The sequence below is a fragment of the Coffea eugenioides genome, chromosome 9 (genome assembly GCF_003713205.1).
Source record: "Coffea eugenioides isolate CCC68of chromosome 9, Ceug_1.0, whole genome shotgun sequence".
NCBI classification, from domain to species: Eukaryota; Viridiplantae; Streptophyta; class Magnoliopsida; order Gentianales; family Rubiaceae; genus Coffea; species Coffea eugenioides.
Genome location: NC_040043.1, coordinates 8,731,519 through 8,755,820, shown reverse-complemented (window position 1 = coordinate 8,755,820; position 24,302 = coordinate 8,731,519). Strand labels below are relative to the sequence as shown.

The 24,302-nt window shown below is 33.8% G+C and overlaps 2 protein-coding genes and 1 long non-coding RNA gene across 10 annotated transcripts; all 3 read left to right on the top strand.

Annotated features, from left to right (window-relative positions):
• Positions 1-271: 271 nt before the first annotated feature.
• On the top strand, positions 272-7,147 carry LOC113781972. Of its 8 annotated transcripts, none has more exons than XR_003469785.1 (11): positions 272-659; positions 1,090-1,150; positions 1,272-1,321; positions 1,424-1,485; positions 2,159-2,273; positions 2,549-2,669; positions 2,758-2,826; positions 4,366-4,518; positions 6,166-6,318; positions 6,539-6,638; positions 6,814-7,147. It is a non-coding gene; the product is annotated as an uncharacterized LOC113781972 (long non-coding RNA). The 8 variants fall into 8 exon arrangements; XR_003469786.1 differs by having other exon boundaries at positions 1,079-1,150; positions 1,281-1,321; XR_003469784.1 differs by having other exon boundaries at positions 1,079-1,150; positions 2,565-2,669.
• A 1,674-nt stretch (positions 7,148-8,821) lies between these two features.
• On the top strand, positions 8,822-10,597 carry LOC113781947 (flavonoid 3'-monooxygenase-like). Its single transcript, XM_027327826.1, has 2 exons — positions 8,822-9,724; positions 9,974-10,597. The coding sequence occupies exons 1-2, from the start codon at positions 8,822-8,824 to the stop codon at positions 10,595-10,597; spliced, it is 1,527 nt and encodes a 508-aa protein (XP_027183627.1).
• A 9,665-nt stretch (positions 10,598-20,262) lies between these two features.
• LOC113783175 (flavonoid 3'-monooxygenase-like) lies at positions 20,263-22,951 on the top strand. The gene is made up of 2 exons (XM_027329242.1): positions 20,263-21,191; positions 22,103-22,951. The coding sequence occupies exons 1-2, from the start codon at positions 20,292-20,294 to the stop codon at positions 22,724-22,726; spliced, it is 1,524 nt and encodes a 507-aa protein (XP_027185043.1). The 5' UTR covers positions 20,263-20,291; the 3' UTR covers positions 22,727-22,951.
• The last annotated feature ends 1,351 nt before the right edge of the window (positions 22,952-24,302 follow it).

Genomic DNA, 24,302 nt, shown 5'->3' with positions numbered 1-24,302 from the left:
CTGTACTACAGCCCTTTGCATGTCCATTGATCCAGATTACAGATTTGCCCATCTGCTTGAGCTACACTTTTTTTCGTCTGCCTTGAAAAGGATGTTTTGGTAATTAGGTGACCATCACAAAAACTGTGTTGACAATGATAACCCAAAAGATGCCTTTTGTGTGGTGTGTAGACAACCATCTCCAGATTAGGATCGTCCTTTTAGCCCAAAAAGAAGTTTCCAGCCCTCTAGAGATAATTCCTCGCCTCCTTATTAGCCTCCATCTCTATCTTCTTCCTTTTATTTTCCCTTTCTTTCAAACCGTTCCATTTTTCTCCCTTACCTCTTTGTTCATCAAACCCTGCTCTCTCTCTGTTTCTCTGGTCTCTCTTCTTCGTTCGATAGTATGGATTGATAAAATATTTTGATACACAATGGATATACCGTTGAAGGAAGTCTGAGGGGTTTTTGAGGGTTGGTTTTGATAGTTGAAAATGGTGACTTTAAACCCATTTGATTTACTGGGAGATGATGACACTGAAGACCCATCATAGCTGATTGCTGCTCAGAAGGTTCCTGTGGCCGTAGCTAAGAAAACCCAGCTCCTGCAGCAGCTCAGCAGCAGCAATCCAAGCCGACGGCTAAGCTTCCTTCGAAGCCGCTCCCCCCAGCTCAAGCTGGTTAGCTTTCCTTTTTCCTTTCTCCATCCTTTTTTTATTTCTTCCCTTTTGAGTATCTTATTTGTTTTGCACACTTTTGTATTGAAGCTTTAATGGGCGTTAGGGTTTTTTGTACTTCAATGGTATTTAGTGAGAAAGCAACAAGTAAAAATGGTAACAGTTCTCTTTAGAATTTGAGATGGATGAGTTTTTTTTTTTTAAGATAATTATTGGCTGTTGAGTTGATAAACTTGATATGAAATGCAAAGGAACAAATAAAAATTTGAATTTTGCTCTAATTTGTACACGTTATGTTTGGCTACCGTTGATTTTTTTTCTCCTTCTTTTTTATTTACTTTTGTCAAAATTGAGCATTTGTCCTCCAGGAGATACCCGTTAGTATTTGTTTTAACACAGGTTTTTGTCTTGTTTAACATAAGCGCTATTTAAGATTGTGAAAACTTCAATTATGTTGGAAGATTGCTATGCGCTCCAGTGGTGACTTTTTTTTCGTAAGTATCATTTCCGACGTTGATGTTAATTTTTAGCTTTTCGAATCAAATTTGGCTATTTACTTTTCCGTTTTTATCTTGATACAAAAATATCTATTTCTTATTCAATTACTGATTGAAGGATTTGCAGCACTCTCGATTTTCAAGTAAAAGGTTGCCGCTGAAGCTCAAGTAAGTGCTCCCTTCTACTTAAACAAAATTTTGGCCTTTCTTTGTTTCTTCGTTCAGCTTTATCATTTTACTTAAATAATTTTGGGTTTCTTCATTGGCTAGGTCCATGCAGCTGCTACTGTCTCTCTTGTACCATTTTTGGATAGGAAGGGAAATTTCCTGAGGTGAACTTCAATTTCATTATTTTTGGGTTGTTTTCTTGCGTTGCGTAGGTAATTTCTTTTAACCATGTAATGCATTAAAATTCATAAAAACACAATGAGTTTGTTTGGACACACAAAATTTGCAAGATTTATTTCAGATTTTGTTTTGCTTGCATCATACACACAATTCCCAATCACCTTTTTATCTCACATACATCACATCACAAAAAGTACTACAGTAACTGGATCAAATAAATCATCCAAATAAATTCTTATCCAAACAAACTCTTTTAACCATGTAATGCATTAAATTTGATAAAAACACAATAATTTTACAGAAATTTAAGGAAAGTTTCATGGTTTTAAGTATCTTTTACCTTGTTTCGCTTCCAATCTATATATATGGTAAATCACCCTTGCCGGAAGTCATAAAAGATTTCCTGTTTTGCATTAAAATATTTGGGTATGGGTTTAACATCAATTTTAGTGATTTTGCATAAGTATACTACATGTTGTAAACATTTTTTGAACTCTATTTTTAATGTGGATTTAATATCGAAGGCAGTGTAGTGGAGGTAGGTTTTGCATGTTTCCTTTCATGTTCTAAGTGATCCTCCCGTGCATGGCAGGTTCATAATCACTCTATAGATTCTGTAACAATTACTTATTAACCTTCATTTATCCTCTTATATAGGTCATGCAAGCTGCACAACCCTGTTAATGTGCCAGATTATCACTCTATAGACAGAAGCTCAGCTAAAAGGACATTACAGATGTAACTAACAAAGACTTCGATGCAAAAAAAAAAGGTTTCATAATTTCTTCATGTTATGTCTATTGATAATCAAACAATTACAGCTCTTTGATATACAAAAGATTGGTTTGCTGTTTGTTTTTTTGTTTTTTGTCAAAAACATTGATATGTTTGGAAATGATTAGCATTGGCCTAACTTTCGACAATAAGAGAACACCCCCCCTCCCTTTTTTTTTAACACCAGTCATTGATATCTATTTTTATTGTCTCTCTGCTTTAAGTTTTTAGTATTCCATTTTGATGGCTGAACTTTTTTTAATCTGTAAAAAGATTGGAAATGATTCAGATAGGTTGTCTTCAATTGAGTCAAAAAGTGCATTGGTTGGGAATGAGCCAAAAAAATGAAGGGTTATTGTCTGCTACATCCTCCTCACATGGCAAGCTGCTGAAGGTTCGAACTGATACTGCTAAGCTTTTTTTCTTGCAAAACCTTTTCTTTAAGCTAACAGTATTGATTGCAGTTGTACTATATGTTTCAGATTGTAATGCAAAAATACATAAGGAGCTATCCAAATGACTAAAAGCCTTTTTAGTGATAGCCTCTGGAGGTATTTCTCTCTGAATCTGATCAATTCATATATCAATAGATAGCCTTCTGTTTTGCCTTGTTGCACATTTTGCCGCCATTAGTCTGTTGTTCTGTTTAGGACATAATTCACTCTCTTCATTTATTTTCAGAACTGGTGAATTGAGCTGCTTTTCATTTTGAGTTTGAATGAGAAACTTTGTTTTCATACTTGTTTAAGTTACTTTAAGTATCCAGAAATGAGTGTGAGAATTACATACTTGTTATCATGTCTCTTCAGTATAGTCCAAAGTTCTATGTTTTGTCAAGTACATTAGCCAACAAATTTTTTTTTTCAGATCCAATATTAAATGTATGTCTCAATGAAAAGTTACTTAGATATTCCTATCAATTGACTTTCTTCTTGATTAATGAGCATGTTAGATTGAGTAGGCTTCTGATCTAATGCAACACTTTGAAAACTAGCCTTTAAATCAAGGAACCTAAAATAACTAATATTTTTAACTTTAAACTTTCATTAATTTTGGTGCAAATCTGTCAAGTCTGTCTTTTTTATTTTTCTATTAATAATGGTGCGTTTGTGATTTGTTGTTCTGGAATTAGCAAGCTTCAAATATTTTGCAAGAGTTGATCAACATTAATAATGATGCAAAAGTTATATAAGCAATCCAAGATCAGGTCGAAGATGATAAGGCTATCTTTATTGAACAAACAGCAGTAAAATCTATTTGTGGAGTCTTTGATCACTTGTTTACTGCTCAAGTTGCCACTCCAAATGAGCAGCTTTTGCAATTCATCTCTGTCCTGTTCCTAAAACTTAGTAAGTGTGCAATTCTTTGATTCTTGCAAAGATGCAGTCTACTGAGTCTCATAGCTTGATAGGAATAAATTTATCAATGTCATAATTGAGAAGTAGCTTATAGTTATGAGCTACAGGTGCTCGATAGCGTCTAACTGAGAACACTTATTTTTGCATGTTTACCTGTCAGAATGGTTGTATTATATTGATTTTCTTTTTAATAATTTCATTTTGGATATTTTTGAATGACATTAACGTTGTTTACTCGTTCACTGAAAAGATTTATATTAGAAGCGTACAATTTGATATCATCCTGAAATCCCCATGTGATTAGTTTTTTCGCCCATGTATCTCAGCAAAATAATTGAGATTGGACTGTATTCTTACAATTTATTTTTCTTGGCAGTTCTTATCATTTTCTAAATTTCTGTCTACAAGCATGCATCTAATTTCCCTGGGACTTAGAGTTGTTTCCGTATGTTTCTAAGCTTGACCCAAATCCCATGCATTTCTGAAATGGCCACCTTAATGACTTCGTAGCTGTCTGTCTAAGTAAAAATGGTTAAGATAAGATGAAGTTTGACTTTTTCTCCCTTCTAAAATTTTTTTCTGTATTGTTCTATTGATTGAGAAACATTAGTGCCTGACAAAATTATGCACTCTATTTTGAGATAGCAGCATTAACTCATTATTCTGCGGCAAATGTCTTGTACATTTGCACTGCGAATTAGCTCTTCTAATCCATGTTTACATGCTATGCAGACCCAAATTTTCTTCATAGTGTTTCACTCAGAAATGCAACGTAATCTCTGATGTTTGCTTGTAAGAGAGGTGCTGCACGTTTATTTGAAGAGTATAGTGCTCAAACTCGCTCAAATGATGAATAATGATAGTGGTGTTTCTGACACATTACATGTAAGTGTACTTTGAAGCTTCTTATTAATTAACTCTAAAGATTTTGAAGCTATCCTGTGGCATGTCATCTTAGACAAGCCTCCAAAAGAAGTGGATTCCAATTTGGTCCGGTTTGTTGGAGTCTCAAGATTCTCCTAACTTCAACTTTTATTTCTCTCTCTTTTTTTTTTGCTTCTTTATAGGGAATTTTTTTGTAAAGTTATTTTATTGAGCTACCAAGTTAATGCAGCATCAAAGATTTCATTGACAAGTTACTTATCAAGTTATAAGAAAAAATGCAATTATTTACTAAATAACCAAATTAAATTTTATTATTCATTCGTTTCATGAGTATTTCTTTTCAAACAAATACATAATTGCGTCTGTATGATTCATCTTCATATCTTGTTGTCCTGTTTAAGTTTGCATTACTGTTCATGCATCCGATGCATGTTCTTCCATTTGTATGTCAAACCTACGTAACTCATGCACTTAATTGTTTTTTCAAAATCTTAAGAGTAGCAGGTTTATTCTACTGATTTCATGAACTTGCAAAACATAGAAAATTCATAAATGCAGGGAGACTATCATAAAATTCATAAAACAGAATAAAGGAAAAAAAAAGCAGGGAAAAACACAATAAATGCAGAAAAAGTGGAAAAAAGTACAGGGGCAAGAATCATAAAAAGAGTGGGTAAGGAAGAAAGATGCAGCTTGTGTAAACAATGTCCAGCACTTGCAGTATTAGCCTTTAAATCTTGGTTCACTACAATGAAAATCTCAAGCAATGATCAATTACATTATTGTTATCCTCTAGGCCATTATATCGAGCTAGCTTACATAATGTACTTTGCCAAACCATTAGTCTCTTATTGGGAGTCGAGCATTTAAAAACTGAGGTGAGTTTTGCTCTACTCATCAAAAAAAAAAAAAGAAAAGAGGAAAGCAGCTTTTTGCTACATTTGTGTTTTTAGAGTTTATTGCACTGCGTGCATCAGATGATTTCATTTGATACTGAAACTATATTGGTATTTCCTTTTGAATTTAATGCATCACATCTTGCAAAAAGGATGCACAGTATTAAGTGCAATAAGGGGACCTATTGGTGACCATTTCAGCTGCATGTCTTCTGAATTTGCAGCCCAACTCTTCATTGACTATGATCGGATTGATGAGATGCCACTCACTTGTGTGTCCAGTTTGAGTCTGCTGCTATTAAATGAAAGACGTAAAACAAGCGAGTTGTGCATGATATGGGTAGAAGCATAACTGGTTCCACGTAGTTTCTAAGTTCATTTGAAGGTAGCAAGTTACACTACAGATTTGTTAGCCTGTTATTCTACAAAATGGCTTAGTGATCTAGAATTATATCATTGCAAAGAATGATTTGTTTGTTGAAGGTACTGACAAAAACATCTAGCTTCTTGTTGAAGATTAGAACATCTGTGACATCTAAGTTCCAATTTGTTTTCTTTTTGCATTTTTGGAATGAGTTTAGTTTCTTGAGTCACCAAATTTACAACATTTTCATGTTCTTGACAGTGGATGCTATTTGTCTAAAGTAATTTTTGATTTATACTTAGCATCGTTCAATATAGAACTTGACTTTTGACTTGATATTGTTTTCTGTTCTTCCTAAGCCTGTCTGTTGCTGTTTGTTTTGTGTAGTCATTATTCAGAGTTTGAAGACTACTGGACCTGTAGGCTTTAAAAGTCCTGTTCACAATTTTCTTGGAAGAATTGGCTGCAAGAAGCATTTGACAAGATGTCTACCTCTGGCAAAGCTTTAGAACCTGCATTTCAGAGAGCTGGTCGGAGAGTGTATCCTTATTGAAAGACTGCAGTGGATGATTATATTGGTCTTTCAATATCTGTTACTCTATTTATTGCTACTATACTAACATGAAAAACCTTTCCAAATAATCTTCAATCCGAACACGCTCATAGATTTTGTATGTTTCTCTTTACTGATTCCTTTTTTGCTAAATATCTTCTTATGTTGACCATACCGTTTTTTGGTTGAACTTAACTTTCGCTATAGAGGGACAGAGATTTGGAGAATTGAAAACTTCCAACCAGTTCCTTTGCCAAAATCTGATCATCATAAATTCTACTCGGGTGATTCATACACCATCTTGCAGGTGCGTATGCCTTCCAAATATTCCTTCCTTTGTATCTTATTTTTGGGCCTCATTTTTACGAATTGAGTGTTTATGACTGAAGGAAGAGCTTAAATTTTTTATCCTGTTTTAAGTTTGGATACAATAAACTGATAAAAACTAATATCGATCGTGTATTGTTCATTTACACTTTTAGACATCAATTGCCAAGGAAGCAGCATATATTATTGTTGGAATGGCTTTATCAAAACGGCTGCTATTGATGTTGAACATTAGAGGAAAAGATTGCTGCAATGGCTTACGCCATATTTTTTGTACGTGTAAGTAGGATGCTTTGCTGTTCCTGCCAAACAACTTTTATGTAGCACTGCAGTGGCTTCAGCAATAAATTTTGAATCAGCCATGCTGCTGTATATGTAAATGCTACACTTGGCTCTTTCTTTTGAACGACTACCAAACAATTCTTGTACGATACTCCAATGACTTTATCCTTTTGAATTATAGCATCGTATCAAGACATTGCTTTTGCATGCTACTCTTATCAACTAATGTATATTGCTTTTGCATGCTAACTAAGCATCTTTTCTATCAATACTTAGCTGTTCTTATCAACTAATATATACTACTTTTGCATGGCGGGGAAACTTACTAACAGGTCTAAAGCTCCCACGCCTTGCGTGGGAAGCCAAACCTAGTATTAAAATATAAAGGTGGCTGCCGCAACTATTCATGTACGTACTTACGTAAACGTGGAATGAACAAAAAAAATGTGGAAAACAGTGAAATTATTGTGAATGGGTAAATTAAAAGCAAATCCGGCCCCCTAAATAAATTCTTTTTTTTTTCTTGGGAGGCCATCCCTAAATTTTTAATTTTTAAGGGGCTAGTGGAGTATATGCAAACCCCTATTTTATTCTTTTTTTTTTGGCAGAAGGGCCCCTCTTGGAGGGGCTCTTTTGCAATATAGGGACCGCACGTAGTATATGTGGCCCCTATTTCGAAAATTTAAAAAATAAAGTAACATTTCAAAAACAAATTCAAAATTTAAAAAAAAAAAGGTGTTTCAGTGTCGAATGAAATACATGTGCTACCATAGACAAAATCAGTGCCCCTAAATGAAGAATAGATCCACAACTCAATTCATTCTGCCAACTTTTTTTTAACAATATTTGAAGAAATTACCCTAAACAAATGGGCTTTGATCTTTTCGTGCCTAAAAAATATTCACATGTGAGACGTGGTGATTTCAGATTAAAAGTGGTAGAAAAATTTGTGTATGGATTGCATTTTTCGTCATTTTTCATGGAAAAATTACTGTAGTTATTTGATATATGTGAGGGAAAAAGGTGATAGGGAAATGTGATCACGGAAAACGACAATATTTTCTGACAGAAACAAGCAATCCAAACAAGGCCTTGGCACCAAATTTTACATATTTGAATTTATAAGAGATGTAAAATTAATATTTTAAAAGTAAATATTAAATCTATGCCAAAAAAATTTCTAACCAAAAAAATTTCTGGCTGTGAACTTGCAATTAGAACAACAATTTTGTTCACTAATATTGAAAGATTTGGCTAATTGTAAGAGTTCCCTCTTAAATTTTAAGAGACCTTACTTGTTCTTTCTAATTCTTTACTTTATATTTTCGAAATCTGTGCGTCAATGTTTCGATTTTTTTCACATCAACTCTGTTCATATGCATTTTCAGCAACAAAAGTAACTGTTACTATTTCAACAATGATGTGATTAATGGGTGTAGTTGCTATATTTACTTGCATTAAAATGACAACCACTATACGAATTTTCCTCGGCTTTTAAATCTTTTATTAAACCTAATATGGATTTTGGGTAATGAACGAACAAGATAGACAACTAAAAGGGCAATTTTGAAGTAAAAATATGTTCTGTTTACTTAAATGAATCTTTTAGTCTTACTTTGCCCCTAGTTCCTGAACATGTTACAAAAGAGTTGATTTAGGGGAGGTCAATAAGATTTTCAAAAGTCTGAAGTACAGAGTGATATTCACAAAAACCTTAGGGAAGGTTTCTGAAATTATCCCAAGATATAATTCAAAGCCAATGCATGTGGCCCCTACAGATTAACCTTATTAAACTCGACCATGTGTATAAAACCCCCACCGGAGTTTGGCATTCAACTCACTGGAGTCCATTGTCATACCCTAACTTGCTATTCAGCCCTGATGGAAAGCACTTGGCTACTCTTAGCCTTGGCATGGCTTGTTGCTTTAGCTTTTCTCTCAAAAGTATTCACTCACAAACGCCTCAAGCAAAATCATCCACCAGGACCAAAACCATGGCCTATTATTGGCAACTTGAACCTCCTCGGTTCAAACCCACATCAATCCTTACACTTGTTGTCCCAGAAATATGGAGAAATCATGCAACTAAAATTTGGTTCCAGCCCTGTTGTAGTAGCTTCATCCCCTGAAATGGCAAAAGAATTCTTGCAAACGCATGACAACATCTTCGCCTCTCGGCCTACAAATGCTGCTGGCAAATACACTAGCTATAACTACTCCGACGTGTCATGGGCACCTTATGGTCCATTCTGGCGACAAGGTCGTAAAATTTATCTAACCCAAATATTTAGTCAAAAACCACTTGACTTCTTCGAGAGCATACGCATTGAAGAAAGGCGTGCTTTCATTTCTCGTTTGTATGCTCTCTCAGGAAAGCCAGTAGTTATGAGAGATCATCTAATGCGTCTTACCCTCTCCACTTCATGCCAAATGGTTTTGAGTAACAAGTACTTTGCCCAATCTGAAGGGGATGGATCTCTATTTACCTTTGAAGAGTTCCAAGAGATGATAGATACATGGTTTTTGCTGGGTGGTGTGTTCAATATCGGGGATTGGATACCGTGGCTCGACAGATTTGATCTCCAGGGTTACATAAAGCAAATGAAAGAACTTCACAAGAAATTTGATAGATTCCATAACCATGTGCTTGATGATCACCAGGCCAAGAGGAAAACGGAGAATGATTTTATCCCCAGCGACATGGTGGACATTCTATTGCAATATGCTGAAGATCCTGATCACCAGGTCAAACTCACCAGAGATCAAATAAAAGGGCTAATTCAGGTGCTATTTCTTCTCATTGTTTAATCAAATTTTCTAGATCTCTTTACCTCTTTAACTTGCTGAATCTCAAATCTAGCATTTTTTCTTAGTATAACGTGCCATTAAAGATAATTGTCTTCTTTCTTCTGAATAAGAGGTTTTTTCCTTTCTAGATTCATAGTATTTTAATCTCTTTTAAAGCATGATATATAGTTTTACCAATATTTCATCATGGCCGGACTAACTCTACCAATATTTGCTCATTTCCAGAACTTACTGGTTGCTGGCACAGATACCTCAGCGGCCACCGTAGAATGGGCAATGAATGAACTTCTCAAACATCCACATCTCATTGAAAAGGCAACCGAAGAACTTGATCGAGTGATAGGGAGAGATAAGTGGGTGGAAGAGGCTGATTTCTCAGAGCTACCTTTTCTAGATGCAATCATAAAGGAAACCTTTAGGTTACATCCAATAACAACGCTGCTTCCACCCCACTATGCCATTGAGGATGGCACTGTAGCTGGTTATTACATTCCTAAAGGAACAGCGGTGTTTATAAACACATGGAGTATAGGGAGGAACTCAAAGTATTGGGATTCTCCTGAAGAGTTCGTGCCAGAAAGGTTTTTGGAGAAGGATATTGACATAAAGGGACAAAACTTTGCGTTATTGCCATTTGGCTCAGGTCGAAGGAGGTGCCCAGGCTATAACCTTGGACTCAAAGTTGTTCAATCAACGTTGGCCAACTTGTTGCATGGATTCAACTGGAAATTGCCTCATGGCATGAAACCAGAAGAAATTTGCATGGAAGAGCTCTACGGACTCACAACTCATCCAAGGACTCCACTTGCTATGATCCCAGAACCACGTTTGCCGGTCAATCTCTACTAGAGATCGTATGATTTATGGGAAAATTGAAATATGTTCCTTGTTGGAATAATAAACCAAACCTAAAAATTGCTAGTGTAAGATTTTTAGTGGTTGTGTGATTTAGAAATTTATATTTTATTTGGTAATTTCTTATATATGTGGTTTCTTTCTCAACAAGTTTGCTAGGTTATAAATAAGACATTATTTAGTATATTTTTCAAGAGAGTCCAGAAAGGGTCTGTAAGGTTTTATTATGGTATAAGTTTCTTCTACTATTTTGAAATATCAATAATAGTGTGAATTATTTATTTCTTTTGTCTCTCATAAATATGTTAGTGATTGTTTCATCCTTTAATCTATAACCCTACACGCCTTAATTATTATTAGAACTTTAAAATTTGGAATCTACAATTGGTATCACGAGCCAGACACGAGGTTAGTATTGGGCGTTTCCATTGTCGGAGAGTTAAGGTGTTTTTGCTGTAAGAGAATTAAGGCACAAATTTATCGAAAAGTATTCGATTGATTAAATTAGACCACAAGGTTGGTCTTGAAGTGTATAGTTGGTGAAAAATTCAATCACAAGATTGGCTCAAAAATTATTAGATTGTTACAGGTGTTATGACAGAGATCAGAGAAGAATCTTGTCAGAGTTGTTGATTGCTGTGGATTGTTAGATTGAAGAATTTAATTAGTTAATCAACCAAGGAGGCCAAGAAACTTGACAAAATAGGAAAGAATTTGTTGATATACGTGCGTTATTAATGATGGATGTGTTTTGAGATCTATGTAATAATGAAAGGTATAGCATACTAGCTCCTAAATATAAAAGTCGGGAATCATATTATTGTTGATTTTTAAGAGTAAAACAGTATCTCGAACAATGCAATTTAGATGATTTTTTTGATGGATTGTTACAAATGAATTTCCAAAACATGTTTTCAAGAGGAAGGCTAGATTATTTTTTTCAAGTTATGTGAAAAACAATGTTTGACTATCTTTTCAAAATATTTGTTCATCGTACTAAAATACTTTGTATATTTTGGAAGAATATTTATTATGTTTTGCAAACTATTGAATTGAATGATGCTTTTAAATCAAAATTTGGTTATTGGATATGGTTAGTTGATTTTGAGAGTGATAGATTTGTAGATGACATGGGTGATTTAGAAGATTTTGAATGGGTTGATAGTTTAAATTTGCATACCATATTTGGAGAAATTGGGAGTGATGATTTTGTTGAAAAAAAAAGAATGTGTTAATTTGACAAAGAAAGAAGAAAATTTTGATTTGATAAGAGAAGAAGAATATGAAATTGCTATTGAAAAATTTGTTGGTTTGGACTCTCTTCAAGATGATGGTAAGATGTTTGATTTGATAGATATGGATTTATCGAAGTTGAAAAATTTTTTACTTCTAAAGAATTGATTGACATTGTGAAATTTTTTGGTATAAGAATGCAAACTATAATTTTGTATTCTTGGGCACTTACGTTGGTAGTAAATATGGTGACTTTCGTGATGAATGGTTTTGTCTGAATAAGTGCTTTGATCAAAACGAAATTATTTGCAAAATACAAAGTGCATCCACTGCCACGAGTAAAGATGAAATAAAAATTAGCAACAAGATAGAGTTGCATATCAATTACACTATGACATAGATTTGCATGGAGATTGTTACTAGAGATGGAGTTAAACCTATCTCAATGAAGAGTTTGGTTTAAGGGAGGCAATGTTGACAAAATAAGCCAAGCCTAAAATTTTCTATTCATTTATTTACTAATTTTATTGGTATCAGATTTTCAGTAGTTGTATGGTTTAAAAATTTGTGTTTTATTTGGTAATTTCTTATGGTAGTGATTTCATTAACAAGTTTGGGTGGTTATAAATAGGACATTATTTAGAGTGTTTTCTCAAGAGAGTCCATAATGAGTCTATGAGATTTTATTATGGTGTGACTTTCTTTCATTGTTTTGAGATATCAATAATAGTGTGAATTATTTATTTCTCTCCATGGTTGTAAATATTTGAGTGAGTGTTTTATCTTTCAATCTATAAATCTATATGCATTAATTATTATTAGAACTCTAAAATTTGGGTTCTACATTCCTACGCTGTATCACTCAATGGTTGAACTCATTCTCTGCTCTCCAATTGTATCATGCCCTTTTAATCGCTTAGCCCATTGATAGTGTAGTGATCGACAAATTCCTGCAAGTACACAGGGGTCAATCAGAGTAATAATTCACCAGAAATATTTTAGGGATTGAACCCACATGGAGGAGTCAATTTTCTAATTTAATTGCTGCAACAAAATAATGAAATTTAAATTCAAAGGGTTTTTAATCACTAATTAAGAAATTGAATAAATAATCAAATCAAATCAAATATAGGTGAGAAAATAATTAGCAAAAGACTAGGGTTTAGGTTTTGATCTAGATTTTGAATTATTTATCTAGTTAATTTCGTAACATGTCAAGAATATATCATGCAAAAGTATTATAGATTACCTTTTGATACATCCAAATTGCGCCCAATTAAATTTCATGTCTCTCTCAAAATTATAAATATTTAATTAAGAGATAATTTTAGAGACCGTCCCTGAGGTTTCTGACAATTTCACTCACATCCCTTCAGATTCGAATAATTACACTAACCTCCCTTCATATAGCTAAATGATTATAATATCCTTCACTTATAAATAATTCCTACAAACAAAATAAAAAACCCCCACAACTACAACTAGTTTTCCATTCTAAAGCAACGGTTGCCACATAAAACAACTCTTATTCTCTCTCTCTGACTCTTTCTCCTACTTTCTTTCTCCTGCATCTCATAATTCACTATTTTTTTCATAACTGCCATCTACACAACCATCTAATACATCTCGAATCCTTATTATTATGGAAATAGATACTCTCTCTTTTTTTGTAAGTATTATTGAATTAAAATTGTTAAATGACAAGTTATCGGATTAGATTTATTGTCAAACTAAATGAAGATGAAAATGATGATGGTGATACAGAATATAGACAAGAAAATAAATCTGATAGCTAAAAAGGAAACATGGATTGAGGAAGATTGTGTTATTATGTCAATTGTGTAAAAAAGAATTTTGGGATAAAAACTGCAATCTAATTTGCCTGGAGGGATGTTGTTTCTAGTGTTGCTTTTGGTTGCTCTATGTTGGTTTTCTTGGTGGATTAGATTATTTTAGCATTAACAAAGTTGCAGCATTTTGGATTGAGTTTGGATAGTGACGTTGATCAATTCAAGCATAGAATTTAGACCCAAAAAAAATGAGGCTAAAGATTAGGTGAATGCAAACTTTTATTGTCACTGTTAATTTGTATAGGAAGTTTTGGGGTAGCAATGGTATGCTGTCAAAATTGTGAGAATATGGGGATTAAACTGAAGTAATTTATTGAGTTTGTTAAGGTGGTAGTTATGTTGTTTACAATAGTTGTAACGTGGAAGAAATTTATTAGTGTGGTTTTTCGCTTCTAAGTAACATAGGGGAACTTTAGGATTTTTGAGAACAAATTTAGTATATTGAGTCTATATTGTTACTGAAATGCTAACCATAAAGTTTGACTTTGCACCATAAAGTTTAGTTAATCACAATTTAGTACATAAAACTTCTATTTCATGCTACAAGCGCCTCCAATCCAATTCATAACTGTATGCTAATGATGGTTGAACATATATAAGTTACAAATTTGAGAAGCAAAATTATCCTAGATAATGATAGATATGTGAGGATGTTTTTGTAGATACCAGTCTCTTTAGCATTGATGAATTAGTGTTTAATTATGGCATTTCAATTTAACCGTTGGCAAGTAATTGTGTGACAAGTCCCTGAAAAATGATTGTCAATACGAGATACAGATAGAGATAAAAGTAGGATGTATCTAATTTTACATTTCTCTTATCAGAATTGTTGAAGAGTCTGGAAAATATTTCAATAACAACAGTCTCTAATGCATGAAAAAAGTCATGATTTTGATATCCTTCAACGAAAGTAACACAGACTTGCTTTTTTTTTTTTTTTTTTTTTGAGCCCAAAAACTTCCTAGTACTTTCCAATTTGTTGGTTAATGGAATAAGAACTTTCTCAATATAGTTCATTGACTATTTATCCATAATTTTAACAGATTCTTCTCATGGCATGAAACTTATCTAATAATAAATTCAAAATAGTCATAATTGATATTTCAGGATAGCCGCAAAAGCAATTAGTAAATGGAAACGTTTAATGAAGAAAGTAAATTCAATGCATGTATGGCAACCTTTGAATCTATTACTTGAGTTAACATTGGTTAATTCAACTATTATGTTTTAAATTATTTTTCAACTATTATGTTTTAAATTTCAATGCATGTTCTATTATTTATTATGTGTTTGTTTGGATAGTGTATTATTTAGAATAATTACTATATTACTTTTTGTGATGTAATGTATGTGAGATAAAAAGATGATTGAGAATATAAAAAATTCGGTTAGAAAATATATTTATGATGCAAGCGAAATATTATTTGAAAAAATTTGGTATCCAAACACTCATGATTCATACCACTATTTTTGGAAAAATTCATAACATGATTCATAACACTAACTACTATTTTTTGGAAAAATTCTTGGATATTATAGTTTTTCCTACCAGTATTTTTTTTAAAGATTTATCTCATATTCCAATGTTGTCCAATGAAAACTACAGGGAATGGAAGAACACAAGATTCTTCGGACATTAGAATGCATGGATCTTAATTTGGCATTTCGTGAGAATAAACCACTCATTCCCCTATATTCTAATTTGTCAAACGAAAAGGCTGCTTATGAGCATTACGAGCAATTTAATCGCTTAACTTTGATACTCATTAAGTCACATATCAGCAAAGCATTAGGGTTTTAACTACTAACTGTAACCAAGTCAAAGCTTACATGATGATAATTGATAAACATTTTGTAATCTCTAACAAGGCCTTGACTAGCACTCTTACGAAGAAATTTGCCAAATTGGGTGATATAAATTACCAAATTTGCCAAAAGTGGAATGTGAAATTCCTCCAAAATTCATGGAAGGAAAAGAAATAATCAAGACTTCAATAATGGAAACGGAAGCAAGAATAACGCTAGGCAAGACGGCGTGGACTTCAGTTGTTTTTGTTTTTTCCAGTGTTCAATTCCTTTGGAGTTTCAATATTTGGATTGTGGTTTTTTAAGAAAATTTTTTTACAATTTTCATGAATATATTTTTTAATATCCTATTATCTTATATATATATATATATTAAATTATTATAGTATTTTTTTACAAAAAATTTAAAAAAATAAGAATCTAAACGCAACTGCAGCGCTAGTGCTTGGCAACAGGCACGGATTTAAGGGGGGGCTGGTGGGGGCTTAAGCCCCCCCAAGCCGCCGGAAAACCCCCTGTATAGTAACAAACATTCACGTTCTACATATAAACAAAAGGAGACAAAGAAAAACAATTATCAATTCTTCTGTAAATTTTGAATGTAGAGTCAGTTAATAATTAACATAGAGGTGAATGTGATGATGTCTTGAGCCACGAATTCCAGATCATGTTGCTCTGATTTTGGTGACCCCACTGACCCGCAAATTTTGAATGTTGCCCACAGGCTTGCATATGGACAGATAGTAGTATAGTACATGGAATGAATATATTCTTGTTTTGTATTTCTATTCTAGTACACGTCCCGTGAAACCGAAATTGTTATAGACCTCTTGTTTCTAGTCCTGTCCATTTCAGGCATTAAACTAAATTATTTTTTACTGCTTCGTTCAGATTCAGGGATTTGACGAAAAATTTAAAGTTTTTTAAAATTGTATCAATAAATTGGGACGTAATTGAATTTTTTAAATGTGCAGAAACTACTCCGTCTTGCTGATTTATATCCTGAAGACTTCTCAAGTAACGATTATTTATATCTTGAGTCTCAACTTCGAAATTATATTTATAATGTGCAACGCGATCCTCAATTTTCAGAAGTTGGAGATTTGGGAAGTCTTGCTCAACAAATGGTTAAAACTGGTAAAAATACAGTTTTTCCATTGGTTTATTGTTTGATCCAGTTGGCATTAGTTCTACCAGTTGCGACTGCTTCTGTTGAAAGAGTATTTTCTGCAATGAATATTGTCAAGACTGATTTGCGCAACAAAATGGGAGACGAGTGGATGAATGACTGTCTGGTTGTATACATCGAGAAGGATATTTTTGCAACAATTGAAAATGAGCAAATATTGCAGCGTTTTCAACGGATGAAGACTCGCAGAATGCAATTGCCTCCTCTTCGTTATTCGAGTGCAACAACTACCAATACTTCAAGTGTTAATCAATAACAAATTTTTGGGTATGTATAATTATATGTTTTTATTATTTTTATAATTATTGATTCTAAATTTTACTTATTAAATATATTTATTTCGTCACAAAAAAAATTTTTAATACACTTCAGCCCCCCCAAAAATAAATTTCTGGCTCCGTCCCTGCTTGGCAAGCTTGAAACAACCCTCTCGAATTAAGGCTTCCCTATTCTGTCTATCCCACATCGTTCTTGGGGGTTAAGGGTTGGGTAGTTAAGTTTTAGGGTTTGCCTCAAAAGTTGCCGGCTTTTGAGGTTAAATTTGGAATTAGGTTTAATTAAATAATTTTTTACTTCTGTAAGAAAAGGAAAAAGAATTAAGGTGTGATAATTTTGACAAAAAAAAAAAATGAAGGTGTGATAATGCTGCACGTCATCTCGAGTTTTCAGATTCCTACTTCTTCTATACTTTGACAAAAGACATGTCTATGTCTGGCAGGAAGTGTGATAATGCTATACGGCATCAACATTTTTTCAGATTCCTACAACTTCAATACTTTGACGGGATAATTTTAAAAACCTCCCTTGGGATTTTGATAATTTTACTCTGCTTTCCTCAAGTTTAAATAATTAGGCTTACTTCCCTTGACATAATAAAGGACCTATAATGACCTTCACTTAATAGACAATTCACAGTATAATACAATATATTTGGAAAACCCAAAAAAAAAAATCATATTTTTCTATGTCTTGCCTAACTCCACTCTTCTCTTTTCTAGTTATTATACTATTGTACCCTCTTTTTTCTCTTCAGTTTTATAGATATTACCAAATTGAAATTGTAAAATTAATAGTTCAATTGAGGGACTGAATTATATATCAAATTAGAAGAAAATCAAGAGATTTGGAGTGATAGAGAAAAAAAATAACGAAATTAATGATTGAAACAGGTTGGAGGATCAAAGATGGAAAATTTGCCATATATATATTTTTTTTTCTGTGGCAAGCATTGATGATCCTTTGGATAGTTGCTTTGATTTGGAATTAGAGTTTTTACTTAGGTGGTTGTTATGAATTGGGATGGTCAATTTGTGATAAGTGTGGAAGAAAAGGATTGAATATATTGTATTTTTCCTCAAAGGGTAATTTAAGATTTTTGAGAAAAAATCTAGTTTGTTGGTCCTATATTATTATATAAACAATAAAAGTAAGGATTTAGATGTAATTTTTAAAACTTCAAAAGAGCTTTTGGCAATTATGAAAAACCTTAAGGAAGGTTCATGAAATTATCCCATACTTTGACAAAAGACATGTCAATGTCAGCAAGACGTGTGATAATGCTGCACGCATCAATGATTTTTCACATCCCTAGAACTTCAATACTTTGACAAACGACATATCTATGTGGCAAGAAGTGACATAATATAACAAAGAGCAAATTTTCTAAATAGTCCTTCAACTTTTTAACTAATTCATGTTTGGTTCTTCATCTTAAAAATGAGATAGAATGATCCTTCAATAAAATTTTTTAGACCAAATTGGTTCTTATATGGCATAGCAGCCAATAAAAAGTTCGATCAAAGTGGTGATGAGATTTGAATTTTCTTGCCTGTTCTGTCACATAGGGATCAATTCGGCCTAAAAAATTTCATTGGAGGGCCATTATGTCCCATTTTTAAGATGAAGGATCAAATATGAATTAGTAAAAATTTTGAATGACTATTTGGGGGATTTGCTCCATAATAAAATTGAAAGGCTGGGATGTTTAGAAAGTATTTAGAGGCTTTTAGCAAAGTGTATTAATGGGAAAAAATGATTTGATGGGCATACCCATGAGATAATCTTGACCTATTGAACTTGAAGAGGACACGGCTGCTGTGGAAATTAAGTTCAAATTAAGACAATTCGTGGTTTCTGACCTGCAGCAATGAGTGATATTTTTAGGAACCTCTCTTGGGGTTTTTGATAATTATTCAGTATCCTTAAACTTCTAAAACTATCACTTACCTCCCTTATCATTCAAACTGAACGTCACAAGTCACCAATTGATATTTTTACCCACAATACTATAGGTTTATTCTGGAAAAATACTTTCCAACCAAAAGAATTGGCAGGATTTTCTTCTTTTGCTTTTTTTTTCTTTTGAATTTTGCCCTGTTTTAATAAAAATGTCGCATATATTAGTCCCAATTCAGGAGATTATATTTTTTAGCGTAATTCTTTTATGCCAGTTTACCTACCACATTCCCCGCATTAATTTCATTGCCTTCATATTATTGGAAGAGTTTGTATTTTCACTAGCGAAGTTGAGCTTGTTTAGGGTTTTTTTTCCTCCGCTCTCAATTTTTTTTTCTTAGTTTTGGCTCTCAAAAATTTCTGGTTGTGGCCTTGCAATTAGAACCACTTTTTTTTTTTTTTACTAATATTGAAAGATTTGGTGAATCGGATGACTTCCCACTTGAATTTCAAGAGACCAATCTTGTTCTCTCTATTTCTTTACTTTATATTTTAAAATCTGTTCATCAATGTTTCAATTCTTTTCACCTCAACTCTCTCCATATGCATTTCCAGCAACATAAGTATCCGTTCCGATTTCAACAATAATGTGCATAATAGTTGTTATTGTTATATTTAGTTGCATTACAATAACAAACACTACACAAATTTTTCTTGAATTTTAAATCTTTTATTAATTCTAATATGGATTTTGCATAATGAACGAACAAGACAACTGAAAGGGCAATTTTGAAATAAAAATATGCTCAATTTACTTAAATGAATCATTTAATCTTACTTTGCTCCTAGTTAGGGGTAGTACATGAATCGAGTTGCTCGCAAGAAATTCAGTCAAAGCTCTACTCGAACTCGAGTTTGACTGATACTCGAGTCAATTATTGAATCGAATTCAAGCATCTAGGTAATTGTTAAATTACCTAAAAACCTATATTTTTAGCAAAAATTGTCTTACCACTCGAGCTCGAATTTGATCTTAATTTGCTTCTTGAGCACCTTTATCTTTCACATGAGCCGAGCTTGAGTTTCAAAGTTGATGAGCTCAAACCTGAGTTCGAGCTCAAGTAATGTCTTCAAGCTCATCGAGCTCGAGCTTGAATACATTCCGTATTTGAGTTTGATTCCGTTCATTGCCATTCCTATCCTAGTCATTGAACATGTTACAAAAGAGTTTATTTAGGGGAGGTCAATGAGATTTTCAAAAGTTTAGAAGTTCTAAGTGATATTCACAAAAAACCTTACGGAAGGTTTTCAAAATTATCCGAAGAATCAATTCAAAGCCATTAATGCGTGTGGCACAGATTAACCTTATCAAACATGACCATGTGCATAAAACCCCCACTGGAGTTCATTGCCATACTAACTTATTTCAGCCCTGATGGAGACTTGGCTACTCTTAGCCTTGGCATGGGTTGTTGCATTGGCTTTTCTCTCAAAAGTATCCACTCACAAACGCCTCAAGCAAAATCATCCACCAGGACCAAAACCATGGCCTATTATTGGCAATTTGAAACTCCTAGGTTCAATCCCACATCAATCCTTGCACTTGCTGTCCCAGAAATATGGAGAAATCATGCAACTAAAATTTGGTTCCAGCCCTGTTGTAGTAGCTTCATCCCCTGAAATGGCAAAAGAATTCTTGCAAACACATGACCACATCTTCGCCTCTCGGCCTACAACTGCTGCTGGCAAATACGCTAGCTATAACTGCTCCGATTTGACATGGGCACCTTATGGTCCTTTCTGGCGACAAGCTCGTAAACTTTATCTTACCCAAATATTTAATCCAAAGCGACTTGACTCCTTCGAGAGCATACGCATTGAAGAAAGGCGTGCTTTCATTTCTCGCTTGTATGCTCTCTCAGGAAAGCCAGTAGTTATAAGAGATCATCTAACACGTCTTACCCTCTCCACTGCAAGCCAGATGGTCTTGAGTAACAAGTACTTTGCCCAATCTGAAGGGGAGAGATCTCTACCTACCTTTGAAGAATTCCAAGAGATGATAGATACTTGGTGTTTGCTGAGTGGTGTGTTCAATATTGGGGATTGGATACCATGGCTCGACAGATTTGACCTCCAAGGTTATGTAAAGCAAATGAAAGAACTTCACAAGAAATTTGATAGGTTCCATAACCATGTGCTTGATGATCACCAGGCCAGGAGGAAAACAGAGAAAGATTTTATCCCTAAGGACATGGTTGACATTCTATTGCAATACGCTGAAGATTCAGATCTCCGGGTTAAACTCACCAGAGATCAGATAAAAGGGCTAATTCAGGTGCTCTTTCTTCTCATTGTTTAATCAAATTCCTAGGTCTCTTTGCCTCTTTAAGTTACTGAATCTCAAAGCCAGCAGTCTTGCTTAGTATAATGTGCCATTAAAGATAACTGTCTCCTTTCTTCTAATTAAGAGTTTTTTATTTCCTTTCTAGATTAATAGTATTACAATATTTGATCATAGAGGCACTAACTTTACCATTGTGTTGCTGACCAGAACGTGCTATTAAAGATAACTGTCTTCACCCTCAAAAAAAAAAAAGGATAACTGTCTTCTTTCATCCTTCTGATTAAGAGGGCTATGTTGAATTTTCCAAGATTCCAATACGAGATTTTTGAATACAACTATGATATAAACTAATCTAATCTCTGAAAAAAAAAACTATTAACTAGATTCATATTGATTCATTGCTATTTGAATCCTTTAAATCTTAGGCTGGCCTTTCAAATCAACATGTATTCTTTTATCCTTAAAGAGGATTCTTCAATTTCTCTCTGGTATATGGGATATACGAACTATTTTGCAATACCAAAGTATACGACATAAAAGTGCATGTGATCCGGGGATTATAACTATAATATAAATAACTTTTCCATTATTTTTTGGTATTTCTATTTTAATCCATCATAAAAATAGAAATTATCCATAAGTCTCTATACATTAAAAGTCAATAATGTATAAAAGCCAATATCTTATGAAATACATTAAAATCCAAATTATAATTGATTACTTAATTGGATTTAATCTGATTTTACAATTTGCAATACATAATTATTCATATATAAGTCTAGCATTGGATCTAGGATCCAACAGTTTTTTTCCTTCCAATCTGTTGTAAAGCATGACACTTCACCAATATTTAATCATGGCAGGACTAACATCTAACTTTACCATTATTTGATCATGGCCAGGACTTGCTGGTTGGTGGTACCGATACCTCAGCCCTTACAGTAGAATGGGCATTGAATGAACTTCTCAAACATCCACGTCTCATTCGAAAGGCAACCGAAGAGCTTGACAGAGTGATAGGGAGAGATAAGTGGGTGGAAGAGGCTGATTTCTCAAAACTGCCTTTTCTAGAAGCGATCATAAAGGAAACTCTCAGGTTACATCCACTGGCAACGCTACTTTCGCCCCGTTATGCCCTCGAGGATTGCACTGTAGCTGGTTATAACATTGCTAAAGGAACAACGGTGTTTATAAACACATGGAGTATAGGGAGGAACTCAAAGTATTGGGATTCTCCAGGAGAATTCATTCCAGAGAGGTTTTTGGAGAAGGATATTGACATGAAGGGACAAAACTTTGTGCTACTGCCCTTTGGCTCAGGTCGGAGGATGTGCCCAGGCTATAACCTTGGAATCAAACTTATTCGATCAATGTTGGCCAACTTGTTGCATGGATTCAACTGGAAATTGCCTCATGGCATGAAACCAGAGGAAATTTGCATGGAAGAACACTACGGACTCACAACTCATCCAAGGATTCCACTTGCTATGATCCCAGAACCACGTTTGCCGGTCAATCTCTATTAGCGAGCATGATTTAAGGCAAAATTGAAATATGTTCCAACTGTATCAATCAAAGGTTAAACTCAATTGTATCATGCCCTTTTGATCACTTAGCTCAATTTAGGTGAGAGCTTGGGAGTTGGGACAGAGTATATTTGACCTAAGGAAACTTTAAAGAGACAATATTGCTCTTGGTGATTTCTATTGTGAAATAAAACAAAAGTCACAATCATGTTGGTTTTTCTTTTCTTTCTTGAAATTTCTTTTGGTGAATTCTATATTGTGAAATAAAAGAAAATTCACAATAACTTTTTTTTGCTAAATAACAAAAGTCCAAATATCGCGATTGTGACCTGTGGAAGAATTGACATGGAAATATTGAAGACTGCAGAGAGAGGAGGGAGGGGGGGTGGAATTGGCTCCCTCGTTAGCAAAGAAGATAGGTGCGCAACGGAATTATATATAACATCTCAAAAATTTAAATTTGACGAACAAACAAGGAGGCACTCAATTAGAGCCACAAGTCTGTTCAAAAGGTAACATTACCCAAAGCAGAGTTGGCACAACTTACTGGAACAGAGAAGGAGCAAAATTAAACTTTGTGCAACGACCAACTTTATGATTGGTTCGCACAAGGCCTATAAAAAAGCCGAAACAAATCTGACTTCTTGACTTCATGCTACCAACACATGTTACAGTTAGGCAATGCTAACTATGAGCCCAATTCCTATGCAACTCAAGAATCTAACCAAACACAGATTGAACATAGACGCCCAATTTAAGTAAAAACTACAGGTGTCGACCTTAATTAAGTAGCTTATGAGTTTACTCTACAAAGTTCAAGCTCAAACTTTGCATTAACCGAGTTCGAACTCAAGTATGAACAGTTCGAGCTACTTGACGAGTTTAATCAAATTCAATCCAATTTCACACACACACATGCATATTAATTTTTTTTTATATATTAGTATAAAATGTCTATTTTATCCCTTAATTTAAAATTATATAAAATATAAATTTATATTTCTTAAACTTGATTAAACTCAATTAGGATTGATGAGTACGAGTTTGAGTTCGAGTTCGAGTAATGCAAAACAAAGTCGAGCTCGAGTTTTCAAGAGTTCAACGTGTTCGACCTCGAACTTGAATCCAAGTTTTTAACTTAGTGCACTACTCGAGTTCATTGGACTTGATTGCACCCGCAAGTAAAATAGCTTTTAATAAATAAAACCCTAATTGGCTTAGTATAGTAGTGCTAACATTATATTTATTAAACTAAACTCAAAAACTAATCGAACACTTTGTTGCGGTGTAGAAAATGTGCCACTCTAAATTATAATTATTACCAATCTTCATCTTCGAGCATAGGAAGGATTAGCCTTATATTTGTGTATATGATATGACTACTTATTTTGCTTGATCGAAGAATTCATCCATATTCACCCACACATGCCATTAGAGCCATCACAGTCTTGACATGATGGGCAGTGACAATGACATAAAGTGCAATGACAAATTAGCACAACGTCGATACACACAATCCCTGCTTTCTATAACCATGAGATGCGGACACTAAAAACCCCAACCCACATCGAAGTGA

What these genes read in the sequence shown, in the direction of transcription:
- LOC113781947 (XM_027327826.1), top strand. Translation starts at nt 8,822, where the DNA reads ATGGAAAGCACTTGGCTACTCTTAGCCTTGGCATGGCTTGTTGCTTTA. An exon ending in AAATAAAAGGGCTAATTCAG is followed by an intron (nt 9,725 to 9,973) that starts GTGCTATTTCTT and finishes GCTCATTTCCAG; the next exon opens with AACTTACTGGTTGCTGGCAC.
- LOC113783175 (XM_027329242.1), top strand. Translation starts at nt 20,292, where the DNA reads ATGGAGACTTGGCTACTCTTAGCCTTGGCATGGGTTGTTGCATTGGCT. An exon ending in AGATAAAAGGGCTAATTCAG is followed by an intron (nt 21,192 to 22,102) that starts GTGCTCTTTCTT and finishes GATCATGGCCAG; the next exon opens with GACTTGCTGGTTGGTGGTAC.